General features: G+C 39.7%; 1 protein-coding gene across 4 annotated transcripts; it reads right to left on the bottom strand.

Moving 5' to 3' along the window:
- Positions 1 to 268: 268 nt before the first annotated feature.
- LOC135528307 (ubiquitin-conjugating enzyme E2 variant 1) lies at positions 269 to 20,252 on the bottom strand. Of its 4 annotated transcripts, XM_064957298.1 has the most exons (8): positions 19,880 to 20,200; positions 18,564 to 18,683; positions 18,352 to 18,443; positions 18,111 to 18,255; positions 17,756 to 17,968; positions 6,220 to 6,368; positions 5,738 to 5,863; positions 269 to 845 (listed from the first exon to the last, which is right to left on the bottom strand). In XM_064957298.1, exons 1-8 carry the CDS (start codon positions 20,013 to 20,015, stop codon positions 699 to 701), a joined length of 1,128 nt encoding a protein of 375 aa, XP_064813370.1. In that variant the 5' UTR covers positions 20,016 to 20,200; the 3' UTR covers positions 269 to 698. The 4 variants fall into 4 exon arrangements, with proteins under 4 accessions (XP_064813370.1, XP_064813369.1, XP_064813368.1 ...); XM_064957295.1 differs by lacking the exons at positions 269 to 845; positions 5,738 to 5,863; positions 6,220 to 6,368 and adding an exon at positions 12,836 to 16,885 and having other exon boundaries at positions 19,880 to 20,252; XM_064957297.1 differs by lacking the exons at positions 17,756 to 17,968; positions 18,111 to 18,255; positions 18,352 to 18,443; positions 18,564 to 18,683; positions 19,880 to 20,200 and adding an exon at positions 11,257 to 11,350.
- Between the last annotated feature and the right edge of the window lie 1,933 nt (positions 20,253 to 22,185).

Below are 22,185 nucleotides of genomic sequence, written 5' to 3'. Positions count from 1 at the left end.
ACTATATACAAACATGCACAAAGCCCAGAAAAACACTAAATATTTTCACATATTTGTTGGGTCAAGCTCTCTAAATCAATGGGGAGGTAAGGTAATTGACTGGTTGATCTTTATGTTTAGAACCTGATAAGAAAATGTATCTCATTTATATATTGCACTGAACAACATCCACAAATACTCGCATAATTGGTGGATTATAATTATAAACAAGGAAACTGTTGACAGGCTAGGGTTCTTTCTCTATTACAAAAAGGCAGCACACAAAATGTACGCTCGAGATTATTTATGTTATTGTACAATCTGCATTTATAACAAATAATAATAAAAAAGATTAAGATGTACAGTATTCGAATGATCAGGTCTGGTGTGGACCGATGACTCCGCCTGCCTCCTCTTCTTTAGGCCAACCAGAGCTCCAGTGATGGAAGAGGGGAGGGGCCAGGGCCTAGGAATGGCGCATACAGAAGTGATTGCATGTTTGTGTGTGTCAGCATATGCATTCGCACACATGTATGTTCCTATGTCTATGTGTTTATGTACACGTGCATACATGTAAGTCCCTATATCTGTGTGTGTATGTATGTATGTACGCTTGAGTGTTGGCAGGCACCTGAATGAAAAAAGGAGGGAGGTGGTAGATGGGGTGAAAGGATGACTGAAAACAAGAGGGGGAAAAGGAGGAGAGTAGTAACATGGGTTCAGTTGGTGTAGATCTGGCCCTCTGGTGGCTGGGGGAGCTTCATGTTCTCCTTGCACATCATGAGTCGTCTGAGCTCCTGCAGGACCACACGGATGCTGTATGAGTTCTGCCACTTGGCCAACGCAGACACTGCTCGTGTGTCAACCTGCAGGACAGGGAACAAGGAGAGAGAAACATTGTCACACCTCAATCACACTCTCACATCCATCACACTAACATAACCTGTCAGAAAAAGTTGTTTTTAATGGGTGTAAAATGCAGATAGTGCCTTTCGGAAAGTATTCAGACCCCTTGACTACTCCCACATTTTGTTACGTTACAGCCTTATTAAATTGTTTATTTTCCCTCATCTACACACAATACACCATAACTTTAAAGCGAAACCAGCATGACATTTTTGCCAATGTATACTAAATAAAAAAAGAGAACTACCTTATTTACATAAATATACAGAACCTTTGCTATGAGACTCGAGGTTGAGCTTAAGTGCATTCTTTCCATTGATCATCCTTGAGATATTCTTACAACTTGATTGGAGTCTACCTGTGGTAAATTCAATTGATTGGACATTATTTGGAAAGGCTGCAGCATTGAAGGTCCCCAAGAACAGTGGCCTCCATCATTCTTAAATGGAAGTTTGGAAGCACCAATCAGGGGACAAGGGCCTTGGATCAGGAAGTTGACCAAGAACCCGATGGTCACTGACAGAGCTCCTCTGTGGAGATGGGAGAACCTTCGAGAAGAACAGACATCTCTGCAGCACTCCATCAATCAGGCCTTTATGGTAGAGTGGCCAGATGGAAGCCACTCCTCAGTAAAAGGCACATTACCGTCCGCTTGGAGTTCAGACCATGATTCTTTGTTCTGATGAAACCAAGATTCAACTCTTTGGCCTGAATGCCAAGCATCACGCCTGGATGAAAACCTTCCCTAGGGTGAAGCATAGTGGTGGATGTATCATACTGTGGGGATGTTTTTCAGCGGCAGGGACTGGGAGACAAGTCAGGATTGAGGGAAATATGAAGTACATTAAGTACAGAGAGATCTTTGATGAAAGCCCCAGTCTGCTCTGGAGCGGGTTAAAGTTCACCTTCCAACAGGACAACGACCCGAAGCACACAGCCAAGACAATGCAGGAGTGGCTTCGAGACAAGTCTCTAAATGTCCGGAAGCCAGAGCTCGTACTTGGCCCAGTCAGAGCCTGAACTTGATCGAATAGCTGTGCAGCGACACTACCCATCCAACCTGACAGAGCTTGAGAGCATCTGCGTTGAAGAATTGGAGAAACTCACCAAATATAGATGTGCCAAGCTTGTAGCGTCATACACAATGCTTTCAAAGGTGCTTCAACAAAGTAAAGAGTCTGAAAAATAAGTAAACGTCATAGTTTTTGTTAATATATAAACTCAGTGAAAAAAGAAACTGCCCTTTATCAGGAAGGACCCTGTCTTTCAAAGATAATTCGTAAAAATCCAAATAACTTCACAGATATTCATTGTAAAGGGTTTAAACACTATTTCCCATGCTTGTTCAATGAACCATAAACAATTAATGAACATGCACCTATAGAACGGTCATTAACAGCTTACAGACGGTAGGCAATTAAGGTCACAGTTATTAAAACTTAGAACGGCCTGCAGCGTCCTACACCAAAAGAAAGATGCCCAGGGTCCCTGCTCATCTGTGGGAACGTGCCTTAGGCATACTGCAAGGAAGCATGAGGACTGCAGATGTGGCCAGGGAAATAAATTGCAATGTCCGTACTGTGCTACGCCTAAGAGAGCGCTACAGGGAGACAGGACAGACAGCTGCTCGTCCTCGCAGTGGTAGACCACGTATTACAACATCACACCTGCGGAACAGGTACAGGATGGCAACAACTGCCCGTGTTACTCCAAGAACGCACAATCCCTCCATGAGTGTTCAGACTGTCCGCAATAGGCTAAGAGCGGCTAGACTGAGGGCCTGTTGTAAGGCAGGTCCTCACCAGACATCACCAGCAACAATGTTGCCTATGGGCACAAACCCACTGACGCTGGACCAGACAGGACTGGCAAAAAGTGCTCTTCACTGACACGGTCGTGTCTCACCAGGTACGATGGTGGTATTTGCGTTTATCGTCGAAGGAATTAGCGTTTCACCGAGACCTGTACTCTGGATCGATTTGGAGGTGGAGGATCCGTCATGGTCTGGGGCAGTGTGTCACAGCATCATCGGAGTCACAGCATCATCGGACTGAGCTTGTGGTCATTGCAGGCAATCTCAACGTTGTGCGTTACAGGGAAGACATCCTCCTCGCTCATATGGTACCCTTCCTGCAGGCTCACCCTGACATAATTCAAGCATGACAACGCCACTAGCCATTCTGCGCGTGATTTCCTGCAAGACAGGAATGTCAGTGTTCTGCCATGGCCAGCGAAGAGCCCGGATCTCAATCCCATTGAGCATGTCTGGGACCTGTTGGACCGGAGGGTGATGGCTAGGGCCATTCCCCCAAGAAATGTCCGGGAACTTGCAGGTGCCTTGGTGGAAGAGCAGGGTAACATCTCACAGCAAGAACTGGCAATTCTGGTGCAGTCCATGAGGAGGAGATGCACTGTAGTGGCCAACCGATTAAATCGGCATGGTCGATTAATTTGGGCCGATTTCAAGTTTTCATAATTGGTAATAGGCATTTTGATGCCGATTATGTTTGTGATTACTGTGTGGCAGGCTGACCACCTGTTACGCGAGTGCAGCAAGGAGCCAAGGTATGTTTCTAGCAAGCATTAAACTTATCTTATAAAAATAAAAAAACAATCTTAACCTAATCACTAGTTAACTACACATGGTTGATGATATTACTAGTTTAACAAGCTTGTCCTGCGTTCCAAATAATCAATGCGGTGCCTGTTAAATTATCATTGAATCACAGCCTACTTCGACAAACGGGTGATTTAACAAACACATTTGAAAAAAGCACTGACGTTGCACCAATGTACCAATACACAAGTATATATATTTTAAACCTGCATATTTAGTTAAGGAATTCATGCTAGCAAGCAGTATTAACTAGGGAAATTGTGTCACTTCTCTTACGTTTTATGCAAGCAGAGTCAGGTTATATGCAGCAGTTTGGGCCGCCTGGCTCAAGACCATTTCTTCCTAACAAAGACTAAATTAATTTGCCAGAATTTTACATAATTATGACATAACATTGAAGGTTGTGCAATGTAACAGTAGTAATATTTAGACTTATGGATGCCACCCGTTCAATAAAATACAGAACGGTTCCGTATTTCACTGAAAGAATAAACATCTTGTTTTCAAAATGATAGTTTCTGGATTTGACCATATTAATGACCTAAGGCTCGTATTTCTGTGTGTTTATTATATTATAATTAAGTCTATGATTTGATAGAGTAGTCTGACTGAGCGGTGGTAGGCAGCAACAGGCTCGTAAGCATTCATTCAAACAGCATTTTCCTGCATTTGCCAGCAGCTCTTCGCAATTGAAGAACAGAACTGTTTATGACTTCAAGCCTATCAACTCCCGAGATTAGGCTGGCAATACTAATGCGCCTATAAGAACAACCAATAGTCAAAGGTATATGAAATACAAATGGTATAGAGAGAAATAGTTGACGCGTCATAATTCCTATAATAACTACAAATCTAAAACTTCTTAACTGGAGAATATTGAAGACTCACGTTAAAAGGAACCACCAGCTTTCATATGTTCTCATGTTCTGAGCAAGGAACTTAAACGTTAGCTTTTTTACATGGCACATATTGCACTTTTACTTTCTTCTCCAACACTGTGTTTTTGCATTATTTAAACCAAATTGAACATGTTTCATTATTTATTTGAGACTAAATAGATTTTATTAAGTTAAAATCAAAGTGTTCATTCAGTTTTGTTGTAGTTGTCATTAATATATAAATGTATATTTATATTTTTTTTTAAATTGGCAGATTAAATCGGTATCTGCTTTTTTTTGGTCCTCCAATAATCGGTATTGGCATTGAAAAATCATAATTGGTAGACCTCTAATGCATTGCAGTACTTAATGCAGCTGGTGGCCACACCAGATACTGACTTACTTTTGATTTTGACCACCCTTTGTTTAGGGACACATTTTCCATTTCTGTTAGTCACATGTATGTGGAACTTGTTCAGTTTACATCTCAGTTGTTGAATCTCATGTTCGTACAAATACTTACACATGTTAAGTCTGCTGAAAATAAATGCAGTTGACAGTGAGAGGACGTTTTTTTTTTTGCTGAGTTTATAAATTAGCAAACATTTCTAAAAACCTGTTTTTGCTCTGTCATTATGAGTTACTGTTTCTAGGTTGATAATGGGAAAAAACGATTTAATACATTAGAGTAAAGCTGTAACTTAAAATGTGGAAAAAGTCAAGGGGTCTGAATACTTTCCCAAAGGCTCTGTAAGTCTACTTTAATGCAACCTCTGGAATAGCCTATCCTGCAGAAGCTACATTATATATGATCATGTATAACTATATTTAGTATGTTCAAGCAAAGTACTGCCGTCTGAAATGGCAACGGACTCATATTGCATGTGACATTTCCTGTCTGTAATGTGACCTAAACTTAGTGGGCATTTGTATTTATTATGGATCCCCATTAGCAGCTGCCAAGGCAGCAGTTAATTATGCTGGACCCTAGGAAAAGTGAGGCAGATATAATTAAAAACATTACATTTCACAACACATTAAGTGTGTGCCCTCAGGCCACTACTCTACTACCACGTATCTACAACAAAACCCATGTGTACCTGTGTGTGTTGTGTACCAGTCACCCAACTGCATGTTAGCCCTGCACTAAACTCCATCTTATTATAGCAGCCAGGGGCAATTTAAAATCAGTCATTCACTTCAATTAACATAACCAAATCTTTAAACATACATCAAAAAATATCTACAACAGAAAGGAGATATTTTCCAATATCCTCCTTCCCAAATTGAAATATTTTGCAGGATTTACAGCATTTTATGAAACAGCAAAAAAGACCACCCAAACAGGTTTACTTACCACGCCATTGGAGTTGTGCACACCATTCAAGTTGATCTTAGTCACAAATCTGACAAACGGTGGTGCCTCTGGATATCTGGGACCACATTCAACCTTCAGACTGTACATCCTATTTTCATAGATTGTCTGAAAAATGACATACAAAAGACATCAGTGAGAATGGCAGGCCAGACAAAGGTTCCTGACAGCAGGTTATACAGAACATCTACATAGGAAACAGTGGCCTCATCCAGGAACAAACTCTAGTCCCTACTCCCTAGAAGCTTGTGAAGAACAAGAGGTTTGGATAGATTTAGCATTATGGTTATAACTCCACCTTGCTCTTTGATATTCTAGGTGGAATTTTTTCCATATTGCTTACATCTGTCATAACCTCTCAGGTTGCCACAAGTGCATAGTGTGGTCAGCACTAGGGGTCGTTTCTGATCAAGGCCAGGGAACCAAACTTGGTGGATGTCTGTGGATCAGAGTAGCCTACTCACCCTAGGAGGGCCAATGATCATCCCTCTCCATCTTGTTAAGGTCATGTCCTCATCATCTTCCAATCCCCAGCTCACTGTCCCATCCCCCACACCTTTCTGACCTTCTTCCAGCTCTTCAAGCAGCCGGAAGTTACGAGGAACCTTAACGCCTGTTCGTGTGAGACAAGCACAGAAACCAGACATGATTGAAATACAAGACAAAACAGTACACATCCCGTGATGGTAAAAAAAAAAAAAAACTCTGAAGACCAAACATTGGGTACACCTTCCTAATAGTTGCACCCCGCCCCTTTTTTCTCAGAACCGCCTCAATTCTTTGGGGCATGGACTCTACAAACTGTCGAAAGCATTAAACAGGTATGTTGGCCCATGTTGACGCCAATGCTTCATACAGTTGTGTCAACTTGGCTGGATGTCTTTTGGGTGGTGGACCATTCTTGTACAAATGGGAAACCCAGCAGCGTTGCAATTCTTGACACAAATCGGTGAGCCTGGCACCTACTACCATACCCGTTCAAAAGCTCTGAAACATTTTGACTTGCCATTCACCGTCAATGGCACACATACCACAATCCTTGTCTCAATTATCTCAAGGCTTAATATATATATATATTTTTTTAAATCCTTCTTTAACCGGTCTCCTCCCCTTCATCAATAAAAGATTATAGCTTACACCTGGATTCACCTGGTCAGTCTATGGTGTTCTTAATGTTTTGTATATTCAATACATTTGTCAGTTACCCTGACAGCACAGTGGGTCATCGAGGATTTCGTACTGAGGAAAGCTAAATTTCATGCTCAAGAATGTGCTGCAATATCAATGGCATTTGAGAACATGTTTGAAACAAACACACTCCTAGCTCGATTTAAACAACTGATTCAAGAAATAATCTCATCAACTGCGTCTGCAGAAGACGTGATACCCTCTGTCATGGCATTGAAACGCCCGCTCAACATAACTGGGGACACCAACCGCGGGGTTAAAACTTGCAAAGGTACTCTACTAGAGGTTGTGAACAGGCGATTCGGTGGCATTCTCTCTGAGCCTCTAATGTGTCGCCACCATGCGCGATGCTATGTACAAGGACTGATACTTCGAAGCAGACAAGAAAGTGTCCTTTAACAAATTACAAAAACACTGTGTTTAAACATTTTGTAGCCAATTTATTTTTTACTTTCCTTAAATGGTCCACCTCGTGGTTCAGCTGTCAGAGATTTGAGCACTAAATGCATCAGGGCATCGCAAGTATAGGCTTAGGCATTTACTGTAGGACTTTAAAATAAAATATATCTAAAAAAGTTAGAGACGCTTAGGCCTAGCCACATAGAGAGCGATATGCCGGTGGCATGCTATGACACCGACATGCATTTCTTATAAAGGCGTACAGAAGGAGGCTAATTCTTTAATTTTCTATCTGAATATTTTATATACAGATAAGCATTATAATTGTTCAATTCTAGGAGTAACTTTGGAAGGCCTAAAACATTCTTCGTCACCTCAAGTTCCAACTGACTACAACGTTTGAATGCCGCTGGCACTACATTGGGCTCCCGAGTGGCACAGCGTTCTAAGGCACTGCATCTCAGTGCTAGAGCCGTCACTACAGACACGAATCCAGGCTGTATCACAACCGGCCATGATTGGGAGTTCCATATGGGGGCACACAATTGGCCCTGCGTCGTCCAGGTTTGGCCGGTGTGTGAATGAAGGAAGATAACGATGTGCTCTGAGTGATAGCACAGTAATGCACACTTAAGGTATGGGCTCTACCGGCATTTAAAGCGCACTTCCGGGTTTTCCAAACACGAGTAAATCTGATTACAAGTATCAAGTATGAAGAAACGGACACGTTTAAGAATGAGTATGACGAGATCGACACACCCTTAGTGATTCAGAATTAAGGGAGAGATGTTGAATTAGAAGAATGGATTATCCTTTTCAATGCTAATTAAAGATACTATAGTTATCACGTTTCACATTGGCTTTATTAACTACAAAAAGACTTGTTTTCATTGAATTCTGGTGCCACTCTGCAAAAAGTTCCATGGGGAAATAATTTCAGTCTTAACCTTTTGCGTGTAGGGGGGCAGTATTTTCATTTATGACTAAACAAGGTACCCATTTGAAACTGCCTATTTCTCAGCCCCAGAAACTAGAATATGCATATAATTGTCAGATGATAGAAAACACTCTAAAGTTTACAAAACTATAAAAAATATTGTCTGTGAGTACGATATCCCTTTTAAATGGAGGATAGGCAATCAGATTCCTTTTTATATGGCTTCCCTAAGGTGTCAGTCTTTAGACATAGTTTCAGGCTTTTATTTTGAAAATGAGCGTGAAGGATCACATTGCGTAAGTGGATAGGTGTGGATTTTTTTGATTGCTTTTCTGATTTTCGTGACCTAGCTACTTAATATCTTAGTGAACTATTGCTATGCTATCAATAAACTTAGACACTTGGATTGCTTTCGCTGTAAAGCATAATTTCAATATCTGAGATGACAGGTGGATTAACAAAAGGCTAAGCTGTGTTTTCCTATATTGCACTTGTGATTTCATGAATATGAATATTTTTTAGTAATATTATTTGCCTGTGGCGCTATGCTAATCAGCGGTTGCTGATGACAGTTATCCCGCTACCGGGATGGGTAGCGTCAACAAGTTAAGCATCCTAAATAATGACCAAAATTACATTTGACAGCAAAGAAGGGGGGATTCACAGCTAAAAATTGGAAGCATGATAAAGGTGCGAACCTGCAATGGTAACTCAGTGTAGGCTATGAAGACTCACAACTCACCGCTGCACATGAAGATTTGATGAATAGTGGAAAACATATATATATAAAACATCTAATGCTGATTTTCATTACTGACCAGCAGCTGTCACTAATGCGCATTGTGTTAAAAGCTCAGAGGAATTAACATTTTTAACACAATTTGGTGAACGCCACAAAGACTTCAAAAAGCCTGTCTCCCATCACCAGAGTATACCACAGGGGAAACAGTACATCAATGGGATTGATTAACGGGTTACTCGTGGCTCCTTGCTGAAGTTTAGACATTGTTATATTATTGGGTGCAGAGGTGAGCAATAAGTCCGGGCAGATTTAGTGGGTAGAGCCACTGACACGGAGGTTCTAGAAATGTTCTGCTAAATTCCTAGTCATAGCTATCTGGTAGTGTGGCATTTAATTTCCATTTGACAAATTACAGCATTTATGCTTATATTGTTTTTGGTAATAAAAACGGATAGTTAGTGTATAATTACGCTAATCAGATACGTGTAACGTTTATAGAGACCACTGCATCAATTACCCCACTATCACTACCCAACCAAAGTTAGTACAATAAAACCCCTGACTATTTTGGGTTCTTAATTGATTATCAACTAGGCGTATATATAGAGCTAGCTAATTCAATTTGTAACTTCACTGGTCTGTAAAGCAATCCGAAGAAATGTGTGGGTAGACAATTCTTACTAACGTTTGCTAGCCATTTTAGTTCATAGGCCAAAACGGGTCTGGCCTAAATTCTGATGAGTGAGCTAACGTTTGCTAGCGGATTGATGTCATCATAGTTAACTAGAAAGCCTATTTTCTACATACAATGCAATATAGCCATATTTCCAACATAACTTAAGATAGCTAACTACTACAAGTCAATGTGGCTGACAAGTTAGCTGGTGTTAACCCACGAAATCACTGACAAATCGTGTCGTTCAGGCTAACGTGTGCTGAAACAGTGCATATATAGTTAGCCAACTACCTCAAGACAACTCAGCCAGTTCGACCTACTCCTGCGACGAGCGAATAATGAGCTAGCTTGTAGCTTTCTTACTAATGACGTTCTGGATGTGGAAGTTAATGTGAGCAGCTAGCTAGTTTGTGACACGAGCTAGAGTGGTTCGCAAACGTTAGCTAGTTACAGGCTAAAAACAACGCCTGGTGAATGACGCGGCAATTGATCAGTCGACACAGGTTGGCGAGTTATTTTGCCATGTTAATGAGTTAGATTTAGCGTTAAATGTATGGGTAACTATGCATGGATAGGTTCCAAAGGAATTTGACATGTCCTGTTAGCTTCAATTCACTATGGCAATGGAAATTACAAGACAAAAAAGCCCTTGTCAGCTGGCAGATACCAGGTGCTAGCTTGCTAATTTCGCTAACTATTAGCTATGTATAGCAATGTTTTGAAAAAAAGAAGCCGTACTTGAGCATTTATTTAAGATATATTGCAACATGGAACGCTTGTACACTTCATAAACAAACGTTTATTGACTGTTACATGGAATAGGTAATGTGGTAGTCGTTTATTTATCTGAATAATTTACCTGATCCGGCGGCGACCGCCATCTTGTCGCTTAGTAGCGGGAGCGCACACGTAACCATGGTTGGTTAAAGGGGAGCGGAGAGATGGGAACGCGCTTGCTCGAGATTTACCCACCCCCCAATAATAACGCAACGAAAGAGGCGTTTAAAAAATATATATATATTTACAGACAATGGTAGTTCATTTTCCAATGGCATATTTAAAACAAAATTAAAAAATAAATAAAAGCTAATAGCAGAGAGGAAGAGGAAGTGAGAGCGATAACTGTATTTTCCAGCAGGTAGCGTTTTTTCGCATTTTTTCGCTCACCAAGCAAGGAGTTTCTGTGGAGGTATCATAATACTATAAAACCTAGAGGTCAAACAAGGAAATGGTTCCAATCGTTTTTTTACCATAGTTTCTTCCCACATGGAATTTTAGAAATACTTCAAATAAGGGCTGTGTTTCTTGTAGGCTTATCCTGGTGTGACGTTTTGATAACCAGGTAAATCTCTTTTGGACAAGGTGACTTTTATCAATATATTAATCTCTATTTACTTGCCGTTTTGAAAATGCTATTTAGCAGCAAAGTAGACATCATGCAAGACTACAAATCCCTGCATGTCATATCTTGCTGACGCATTTGTTAACAGGTATCGTGTCAATTTACAATTTTTTCCCCAAAACGTATTAATTACTACATTTAGCTAACAGAGCCTTACCTTTGCCCGGATTCGGCAGTCTCGTCCAGATCATCATGGCATTTGTAGTTCTTTATGATAACCACATTAGCAGCTAATTGGCGTTTAAAAATGTTTTGGGGGGTAAATACAGGTGAATATATTGATGTGACTTTGTCATAGAGATTCACACGGTTATCAAAACATCACGCAATTGTAAGCCTACACAAAACACAGCCCTTATTTTAAGTGTTTCTAAAAATCCTCTCTGGGAAAAATGATTGGAACCACTTCCTGTTAGGACTGCTAGGTTTTATAGGTATTATAACTCATACTGTGGTACTCTATGGAGGTCAATAGCTAGGTTTCCATCCAATTGACAAGTTTTCATGCAAATATTCTATAATTATGCATAAAGAAAATGTGCATTTTCCCAACAGTGGTACGTTTTTCCACCAAACAATTTTTTGGGAGGATAAAAAGCAGTGCGTGATGACGTATTGCACAGTTTTCATGTACTGAATAAAAATCGAATGTTCAATGTTTTGTCACAAAAAAATGTTACGTTACAAAGCAAACGTGCCTACTCTGGTCTTGGCACATGTGCTCTAGCCAACGTTTCACTGTATATATATTTTTCTATTGTGTTATTGACTGTACGTTTGTTAATTTAATGTGTAACTCTTGTGTTGTCTGTGTCGCACTGCTTTACTCCATCTTGGCCAGGTCGCAGTTGTAAATGAGAACTTGTTCAACTGGCCTACCTGGTTAAATAAAGGTGAAATAAAAATAAATAGCTCACAGGTAGGCTCTGCTGGTTGTTTAGTCAACAACACATGATATTATTATGCATAAGAGCTAGAATATTTTTATTTGTCAAACGGCAGCGAAGCATCGATCATGTCACCAGAATAAGACCCTCAACATTTTATTGGAAAGGAGCATCAAGCTCCTACCGTGCACTTTCATAACTTAATCTGTAGCCTAATAAACTGCATAGTTTCCCGAGTAGTAGTGGGAGGACTACAAACCAAGCCATCACGACCTCAAGTTTACTTTGATATGGTTATTATACCAATATTTGCGTATAAAGCCGTTTCCGCCATTTTTCGCATAATTGATTTTAGCGATTATAAAAATATCCCACAATGTCAAACAAATGTTTGATAAAATTGTACCAAAACTTCCTGTTTCCATCACAGATGTCCTGCTTTTTTTTTGTTATACCATATGGCTTTACTTGCATAAAAACTGAGGCTGGAAACATGGTTAATGAGAGTAGAATTTGGTTAACAAAGAAATATAATGGCGTATTTGATCTAATAGGAATTTGTAACGCTTCGGTTGTTAAATGTACCAATATAAGAATGACACGTGACATCCCGGCAATTTGAGAAGAAAAAAAACTACTGGAATTGTGCCTGTTGTCACACTCGTATCTGCCCTCTCATCGGCTAGAATGTTCCCACCTGATTTTACTGCCTTAAATAAATGCCTTCAAAAATGTTCACTGTGGCGGCCAATTAAGTATCTGGTCAATATAATGAATAATCTGTGCTATAGCAATTATGCTAATGGAAGGTCTTTGTTAGATATAATAGGAATAATGAACACAACCATGTAATATATTGGTGTTTAGTTTCTTTATAAATAGAACACACACACAGTAAGTCTTCCACATGGAAGACAACAAAAAGGCATTAAGGCATGGTTTGATATCTAAAATTCCATTACAACCATACTTTATTAACGTCCACAGGATTCATATCAGAAAAGATTACATGAATTTTGGATAATTTAAAACCTCTACAGGATCGGTGGATACCCCGCGGGATGGTTACCCTAATGTTGGCTTATGCGATTCGCATGAGGTTGTAAGTAATAAAAACATTTCCCAGGACATAGACATATCTATTATTGGCAGAAAGCTTAAATTCTTGTTCATCAAACTGCACTGTCCAATTTACAGTAGCTATTACAGTGAAAGAATACCATGCTATTGTTCGAGGAGAGTGCCCAATTATGAACCTGAAAATGTATTAATAAACCAATTAGGCACATTTGGGAAGTCTAGATACAACATTTTGAACAGATGTGCACTGGTTCATTGGATCAGTCTAAAACTTTGAATATACACTGCAGCCATCTAGTGACAAATCTAAATTGCACCTGGGCTGGAATAATACATTATGGCCTTTCTCTTGCATTTCAAAGATGGTACAAAAAAAAATATTTTTCTTTGTATCATCTTTTACCAGATCTAATGTGTTATTCTCCTACATTCATTTCACATTTCCACAAACGTCAATGTGTTTCCTTTCAAATGGTATCAAGAAGATGCATATCCTTGCTTCAGGTCCTGAGCAACAGGCAGTTAGATTGGGAATGTCATTTTAGGTGAAAATTGGAGAGAGAAAAAAGGGGGTAGATCCTTAAGGTTTTTTTAAGAGCAGAATCAATTGAATAGTATAGTGTGGTTGCAAGTCATCAGTAGGCCAACAATATTGTACCGGTAAGCTAAGGCCATCCTTTGAGGTCCAAGGAGCACTACAAATCTCATGTCAGAAACACACCCGAACAATCAACAGTAACCATTTATATAACATGACTGATCTTTCTTTTGAAAAATAAGTGCATTAGGCAACATCTCTATTCTTGTATCATTTAGACAAACCAAATGTTACACTTAAGCGCCTTACCTAAATCCATTAATTGAAAAAGTATTGTATTAAAGCAATTAGGTCATTAAAATAACTTAATCACACATTTACATCTAGGCAATAGTTTGTACTAAACACATGGCTTAATGCATCATATCATACCCTGTAACTTCAAATCTGCAATGGCAAAAGGATGACAGATAATATTGCATATACTACATTATAAACTGACACATTTTTTAATTATCCATCAATCAAGTGAAGTTTGGCATTGGCCAATAGCAACATGATCTGAAAGACAACTGATAAGAGGTTACAATTTCAACAATATGAAAAGCCATTTCAGTTTATCCATTCAAACTTCTTCCCCTCAACTGAATTATTTAAACTAGTGAAGCCGTAGTCATAATTATTGATTGAGCTGCTTATTTACTATTATCCTCTCCCTACTTCTATAAAATACTTACTAGTATCCTTAGTAAAAGAAAGAAAGTATAAATGACGTTGTAGTTAATATGTAAACTCACACCTGCTTTAATATTACCTAGCCTAGACAAAGCAGAACAGTAATAAGCAATGGAATTTATCCATAGTTTGCGTCACTACTTCTGGTTCCACGGGGATAATGGCAGCCATTTATTTTTAATAGGACCCATAAGACCATATCCATTAAATGCACCAAAACAACACATTTGAGAATGTTACTTCATGATTGATCTATGAATGTTCCTGGCCAACAATATACTAATTTGAAGGATGATAACAAGATATTCATACATCAACCTGGTTGGGTTTGACTGAAATTATTCACTCCCAATAGAACCAGTGGTAGTGAAACAAAATGTCATCACTTTCCCAGGTTTTACAATATCCTACTTATAATAAAACAAACTCTGCAGGGATTTTTCTGCTGACCTACAATTGAGAAATATATGAACTGAGTCAGAAGAATAAGGACCTTTGTTAACTTTCAGTAAAGTAATTTTGACTTCTGAATAAAACAGGAGCTATTTTTATGACACTTTAAAAAACTTCATAACTATGAATGCAAATGCCACATTACAGTAAGCCTAGCACTTAAAATTAATTGACAATTTGGGTTGTTCCAATACAGCCCCCCTCCCCAAAAAAAACATTACTGAACAATAGCAAAACTTCCAAAACTCAAGTGCTCACATACAGCAGGTTGATTTCATTCCACTATCAAGCGATTAATTAGTTACATGAGAACAGTGAGGAAGGCTGGTGATCCTACATATTGCCTGCATAAGCCAACCTGCATGCATGTATACAGTATGTAAGTCAGTGTGACACACACCTTTGAATAGAGAATTTGAGACCAGTGTTCTTGTGTACAGCCTTTATTCTTCCCAAGCTGAACGATTTTCAAATATTAAATTGGGAAATCATTCATATATGGGAGAATAACACGCACACCACCACACGGTCACTGGTTTTTGGTACTGGAAATAAAAGCCCCAGAGTTGAATTCATTATGAAAGAACTCCAACGCAATTACCTTAGTCGTTCATTTTGTACGTCAACAGTTTGGTCTGTGACAAAGACAATAAATATCACACGCAGAGAGGTAATAGTGTGCCTTTTATAATGAAAGAATGTCTATGTTAAGGGAATTTAAGAACATAAATAGCATTTCTAGCCAACCAGACAATTTGTTTTAGGTTAAGATAGTTAAGACACAAGGTTCAGGTTCACCACCAGTCAGACTGCATAGGTATCTGCTGCACAGTTAATTTACAAACATGATTACTAGAGCATACACACAAAGCACTTTCGTTTCAGGTATTTTGCTAAATATGATGATTCATTACTTTTGATTACTCTTCTACTGCACTCAAAATATTAGGCCATCACTGCAGCCTGCTTGGCATTGTTAGACGGCAGATATATTGGCAATATCGCTGAAGGGTAATGTGTTTCACCACTTCCATGCTTCTGGGATTTAAAAATGGTGTGTGGTGTGTAAAAAAAAAAAGATTGGCAAATTACTTGAGAAAGACTGTATGGATACTTGCAAATTCAAGACAGAAAACCACTGGTTGAAAAGAACTGAAGCATTACATGATAGGTTCTGTAATAGAGAAGTGAAATGAAAGGCAGGAGATGACTGCATCTGTGATTGTTAAGGCTGTTTGAGAAGTCTGGACGAACATAGCAGTTACGTCGATTGGATGAAGACTAAATGTAAGCCAGCACTGCACTATAAGGTTAAGCAAAAATATCTTAGGGAGGCAAATTATTGTTAACCAGCATCAACTATGAATAGGAAATTAAGGTAATAGGCAGTCCTTGACACAAAATACTGTGTCCATGCTACCCAGTGAGAGATGACCAGATTTTTTATTTATTTTTTAAAACAGTGACGAATAACAATCACGAAATGCTGAAAAAAAGCAAACTGTTTCCTTCAAGTATTTCTGGTTGGGATATTTTGAGTTTTCATTTAAAGTTTTTTTTTTTTTTTTAGCATTTTCAGTCTGTAAAGTGGATGAAAAATATTTGACTGTCCCTTTGGGGACAATGGCTTTAGAGTTACACCTCAAGAAAGGTTGAGTCAAGTTAGACATACACGATCAGAAATAAAGAGCTAGATGAGGAGTTGAGAAAGTATTGCAATGTATTAGTGCTTTCAAAATGTTATTTCAAAAAGCACTTCCCACTCAGATTTCCACAGTGGGTTAAGAAAACACCCCTGGGCCCTTGACAAAACGCTTCACGGTTAGAACCAGACAAAATGTGCAAGGTTTAAAGCTATATGGCATCTCTGAAACCAGATCCTTATGTTGGCGTCTCCTATTGATTACAGCTGGACTTAGGCAAGAAAGAGACTGAATACTCCTGAGGTAGCGATGCAGCCAGTCTGCATGGTTACGTGGTTTTGTGGGCCCATTTCAGATCGTCAGACCTGGGCTTCTCCCCAGTCACACTCTGGATCAGATCCTCAAGCCTAGACCAGAACCCCAGCTTCTCCAGGGGATAGTTCAGCCAGCCTAGGGAGATAAGACTATTATGGCTGCGTTTAGACAGACAGCACAATTTCTTTTTGACCAACTATTTTGTTTTTTTTCCAGAGAGGGTTACAGATACAGGTATAACATCAAAACTGAATATATCTGAATTAATGAGTTAACATTTTCTTGTAACTGTTGGCTGCCACTCAAAAAACAGGAATGCATACAAAGAACAGTATCAATAGTTTAGTAATATTTTGTATCCAAGGAAAAGAAACAAAGCACCCCCCCAGCCATTCCCCAACCATGCGCCCCGCCGGAAACAATGTTTCAACATGTTAATCTACCCCCTCCATCCTGAGTCTCCACTTACATTCCCCCAATTGTATGAAGATTTTAGGTTTTATCTGTGAGCAAGAATAAATAAACTCAAAAAAAAAAAAAAAAAAAAAAAAAGAGTTACCTGGTAATATAAATGCTTCTTCTCAGATCTTTGAATGTCCTCAAACCATTACTATCCATGATATCGCCAAGGGCGAGGATAACACATTTGGATGACTGGGGCAATGTGTAGGCTGTCCTCCAGATTGCAAGGCATTATTGTTAAATATTGGATTCCGGGTATGCCATTTCATTTCCCAGTTGCATAGACAGGCAGCCCAATTCTGATATTTGTTCCACTAATTGGTATTTTTACCAATCAGATCAGCTTTGATGTCAAAAGTGATTTGTCAAAAGACCCAATTAGTGGGGGGGGGAAGAAAAAAAAAATCAGAATTGAGCTGTATAAATGCAGCCAAAGGGGAAAAGATAGTTGGCTGCCGATTTAGTTTAATGATATCTTCCCCTTACTCGTATCCTGACAGACATATTCTGATACACACAAAGCCCATACCCACAAGCACTGACCTGTGGTGATGCAGAAGTATGTCTCGTGGGGGGAAACGTGATGGATGCGATGGTGCTTGCGGGGCAGGATGATGTGGCAGTTCTGTAGAAAGACCACCCAGCCTGGCAGCCCGAAGTATGTGTGCGACCACTTGTGAATCTGGTTGGTTAGGGTAACGAAAATGGCCAGTGCCATCACATAGCAGTGCCAGGGGTAGTTGTGATAGTGCTCCGCTATATGTGGATCGAGAGAGAGAAACAGAGAGAGCGGGAAAGCGAAATAAGACAACTTCCTTTTCTAGAGTCCTAAAGTATTCAGATGCCAGAGCATTGGCTCAGTTGAATGATAATTGTGCCATGTTTGACAGTAGCTCACCAGGCGAGAGGGTGAGGAAATTGAAAGCCATGTGTGCTAATGGGACCAGGGTCAGCATGCAGTTGTCACCATTTGTCTCAATGAAGTCATGGCGGGTGATGGCTGTAGGGTCAATGTGATGCTCCCTGAATGGTCGGATAAAGGCCTGGGGCAAGAAAAGTCAAGACAACAATTCGACAACACACATTTTTGGGGACAATATCTTGTCAAATCCAGTCACGTTAGCAAATGCATCTCCTACTTTTCCAACGACGGGTAGCTCCACAGATCCCCAGGTGTCTGCCCCCCAGTGGACTAGACCAGAGGCAAAGTCTGCAGTCAGTATTCCTGCCACTGAGAGAGAGAGAGGGAAGAGATGGAGGGGACATGTAAGCAAACAATCGTGTAAATCAATGAGAAACATAACATGGGATGTAAGCCTATTCTAATGACCGGTGCCTCAGCTGTGCTTACCAATGCCCAAAAGGATGTACCACATATGACCCAGGTGGAAGTTAACAAGGAGGTGACAAAAGTTGAAGGCCATGAGAGAGAAGCAGAGGACAACACTTATCCATTCCTGACATCTTTTTCCTGTGGAGACAGACAAATTAACATACCATGATTAAAGAACTGTAAAACCATAGAAAAGGCATAGGGGTGGATCTTCAACATAGTTAGACAATATTATGGCCAATGATATAACCTCTGAATGAAGGAAAAGCTATATACACTTGAATGCTCCTGCAGTTTTTTGTGCAACGTTTCGACCCAATTGTCTTCAACAGTTAGTGAGCATCTTTCTTTCATGACATAACTCGCAGGTACAGGGTACAACAAGTTAATGGATGTGCAGTCACTTAACCGATAACCTTAGAAGGCTTTCTTACGCTACATGCTTTGCTGTTGTAGCTACTCATTTCATTGCGAAGCAGCTGGGACAGAAACACTGAGCCGATTCTTACAGCTCAAAAACAGTTCAAAGCCAAGCAGTCTTATAGCTCAACACCCCAGGCAATACCCTGCAAAGTAAGTTAGTATCCTTACACCAGAGCAATGCTGTGCCAGTAAAGAGCTCTGTTCCAGGGCGTTTACATGCAGCTCAGCCTCAACAGCGGAGGATCAACTGCACATAAACACCATGGACCAGAGCTAATGAGGAGCCTGACCAGTTGTAGTGCTATTAGGGCTGACAGAGGAGTATTCTGGACACAGCAGCACCTATGCATTCAGTGTCTTTCAATGAGAGTCAAGCAGAAAAGAAAAAAAACTTTCAAAAGCATCAAGTACAAAAAGGTAACATACAAATAGGTTGTGTTTAGAGTTCAACTGACTCAAAGAAGGAAATGCACAATTGGTACAGTGATCTGTCCTCATACATTAGGCTAGCTTTCATTAATCTTTTATTAAATACTTTGTGTAGTTAAACTGAAGTTTGCACCATTAATTTATTATGACGGAGCTTTGGTCCGTTCCTGACAACACGCACTTAGCAATTAGGGCAAATTGTTTTGAAAGGTCAAGCAAGCCCCTCCCAGTGTGCGTGTGGAGCTTTCTGTGTATGGCTTTTATAGTATAGTTACAGTTGTAATATCATTTCTGTATTCCGGAATTGTACCTGAACTGAAAATACTGATATTAAAATGCCTAACTTCTTTCCCGTGATCCTAATTAGTAAAATCCTGAAGCTTAATTGGCTGATCGATATGCGTAAGTATTGTATAAATGTAACGTTAGTAGGCTACGACATTCCTGAGTGGCGTTGACAAAAGAGAGAGCTGTTTCCTCACCTGGCGAATACAAATTCGCAAGTTCCAGAGCCCCTGCGTGTTGGGGACCCCACCGCGCTGTACCTCGACCGGCTCCATTTAGCTCTGTGCTCTGTAACTCTTGTCCACACCCGTTTTCGTTTACCATTCTCGCCATGTTCCACTTCTGGTTCAACCCCTTTCCACAGCCAGGAAACCAACAGATATAGGGAGGAACTACATAACAAGATCCACGCCTTTATGAATGATCGAGCGCGCTCGTTTTACAAGCCGCTTGCGCCTGGCAAAGGTGTACGCTTCGGTGCTCATGAATCTGATATCTATCTCGGTCCGCTCTGGTAAGAATCAGGCTATCCCGGGGTGAAAATAATGCGGGATTTTTTGCCTTAAAACTGCGTTGCCTTTCTAACCCTATCACATTGAGCCTGCTATCTAAAGCAGCCAATTATGGACTCGTATTTCGTTCCGTAATCAGGCGAATAACCAATTAGGTAGTGAGGAGAACGAACGCATTGCCTGACCCCACCCTTGAGTGGCCAATCAGAGCATGTGAGTTTGGCTGTTAAAGCGGCCATCAGCAGTTGCAACAATAACAAATACAATACCCGCCCTTGTTTCAGTAAAAAGCTGAGGGAGGGGGCAGGAGAAATGTAATCGTTCTCAAATTCATAGATCGAGCTATGGATTCTTGGACTGACCATCCATGATACCAAAAGTATAGTTTTAACCATGATTTAAGGCTGAATAGGTTTTGTTTACAGTTACTTTGTTTTTAAACATTGGAGTAAAACAAGCTTACAGTTTGGGTTATGATGGGGTACGAGAGTTGACCTAAACTCATCAGGCATTTATAAGTTAAATTCTTCAATAAATAATGGGTAAATATTAATTTACAAGTCCAAAAGTAGATGTAACAACTGCAGATTGCCCCTTTACACGTCAGACAGCTTTTCCAAGTTTTACGTGGTAGGCAAACCTAATGCTAAATTAGAAGAGAGATGGGCCTTTAATTTAAAGACAGTCATGGCATGTCAACGATGTTGAAATTATGTTTAGGCCAAAACACTTTATGGTTGTATACTACACTTTTTACAATTTCGTAATTTAACTTAATTCTCACTGACCTGTGTTAGGCCTATTTGAGATCATAAATCAAACAATTATCACAATAGATCATTTTGCTGGAAACTATTGGGGTGATAGCCCCAAAGAAAGTAATGCAAGTCACAATCAACATAAACTTTTAATAGCCTAATAGAAGGCCTAGTCAGAGATCTCCTGAAGTTTACAGTCGAGTGAATTGTATCTTACAATACCGCCAGATGGCAGTGTAGACTAAATGTAATTTTCCAAAATCATTGAACCACAAGTCACCAATTGTTCCTTTTCCCAGTCTTCTCAATGGAAAGTGTTGACTCTGTAGGTTACAATATGGTAGGTAATGGATTTACACTCTGCCCTAAAATGTGTGATTTGATATTTCAAGTAACTCTACAAATGGTTTCAAATCTACAGTGGCAAAACCTTAATCTGTGAGTGTCTTTAGAATAGAATATAATTTATTAGTAGGATATTATAGTTAGGCTATTACTACAGACAAGTGTATTTTAAAATACACATATTTAAATACTCCATGCATTTACACCCGGGTCTGTTTGGTCCTAGCGGTATTTAAGATAATGTATATGGAAACAAGTATTTGAAAATAGTTTCTAATAGTAGGCTATTTATAGAAAATTATTTGAAAATACAAATAGAACTAGTTGATTTGGTCACATTATTTAACAAACACTAAAATACACAGCACATAAGTATTTAATACAAACACTCAAATACACATGTATTTGTTAAATAGACTCAAATACACATGGATTTGAACCCAGCTCTGTAGGCTCCCACTGGGCACAGACATCAATTCAACATGTAGTCCACATTGATTCATTGATTCAACCAGTGTTGCCTATAATACTAGTAGTATGGTTAGTTGTGAAATTCTCCCTTTCTAAGCCCCCCCCCCCCCCAAGTTTACATTCTTGTTAATCTAATTTACAGTAGCTATTACAGTGAAAGAATACCATGCTATTGTTTGATGAGAGTGCACAATTATGAACTTCAAATGTATTAATAAACTAATTAGGCATATTTGGGTAGTCTTGATACAACATGTTGAACAAATGTGCATTGGCTCATTCGATCAGTCTAAAACTGTCATCTGGCGGGGGCGGCAGGTAGCCTAGTGGTTGGAGCGTCAAATCCCCAAGCTGACAAGGTACAAATCTGTTGTTCTGCCCCTGAACAGGCAGTCAACCCACTGTTCCTAGGCCGTC

Source organism: Oncorhynchus masou, chromosome 33 (genome assembly GCF_036934945.1).
Source record: "Oncorhynchus masou masou isolate Uvic2021 chromosome 33, UVic_Omas_1.1, whole genome shotgun sequence".
Taxonomy (NCBI): domain Eukaryota; kingdom Metazoa; phylum Chordata; class Actinopteri; order Salmoniformes; family Salmonidae; genus Oncorhynchus; species Oncorhynchus masou.
Note: the sequence above shows the minus strand (reverse complement) of the source record. Positions and strands in the feature narration are given on the sequence as shown.

Excerpts from the sequence above, each read along its gene's own strand:
- LOC135528307 (XM_064957298.1), bottom strand. The coding sequence starts at position 20,015 with ATGGCGAGAATGGTAAACGAAAACGGGTGTGGACAAGAGTTACAGAGC. Across the intron at positions 18,444-18,563 it reads GTACATCCTTTTGGGCATTG|TGGCAGGAATACTGACTGCA; the intron begins GTAAGCACAGCT and ends TCTCTCTCTCAG. Across the intron at positions 18,256-18,351 it reads AGCTACCCGTCGTTGGAAAA|GCCTTTATCCGACCATTCAG; the intron begins GTAGGAGATGCA and ends TTCTTGCCCCAG.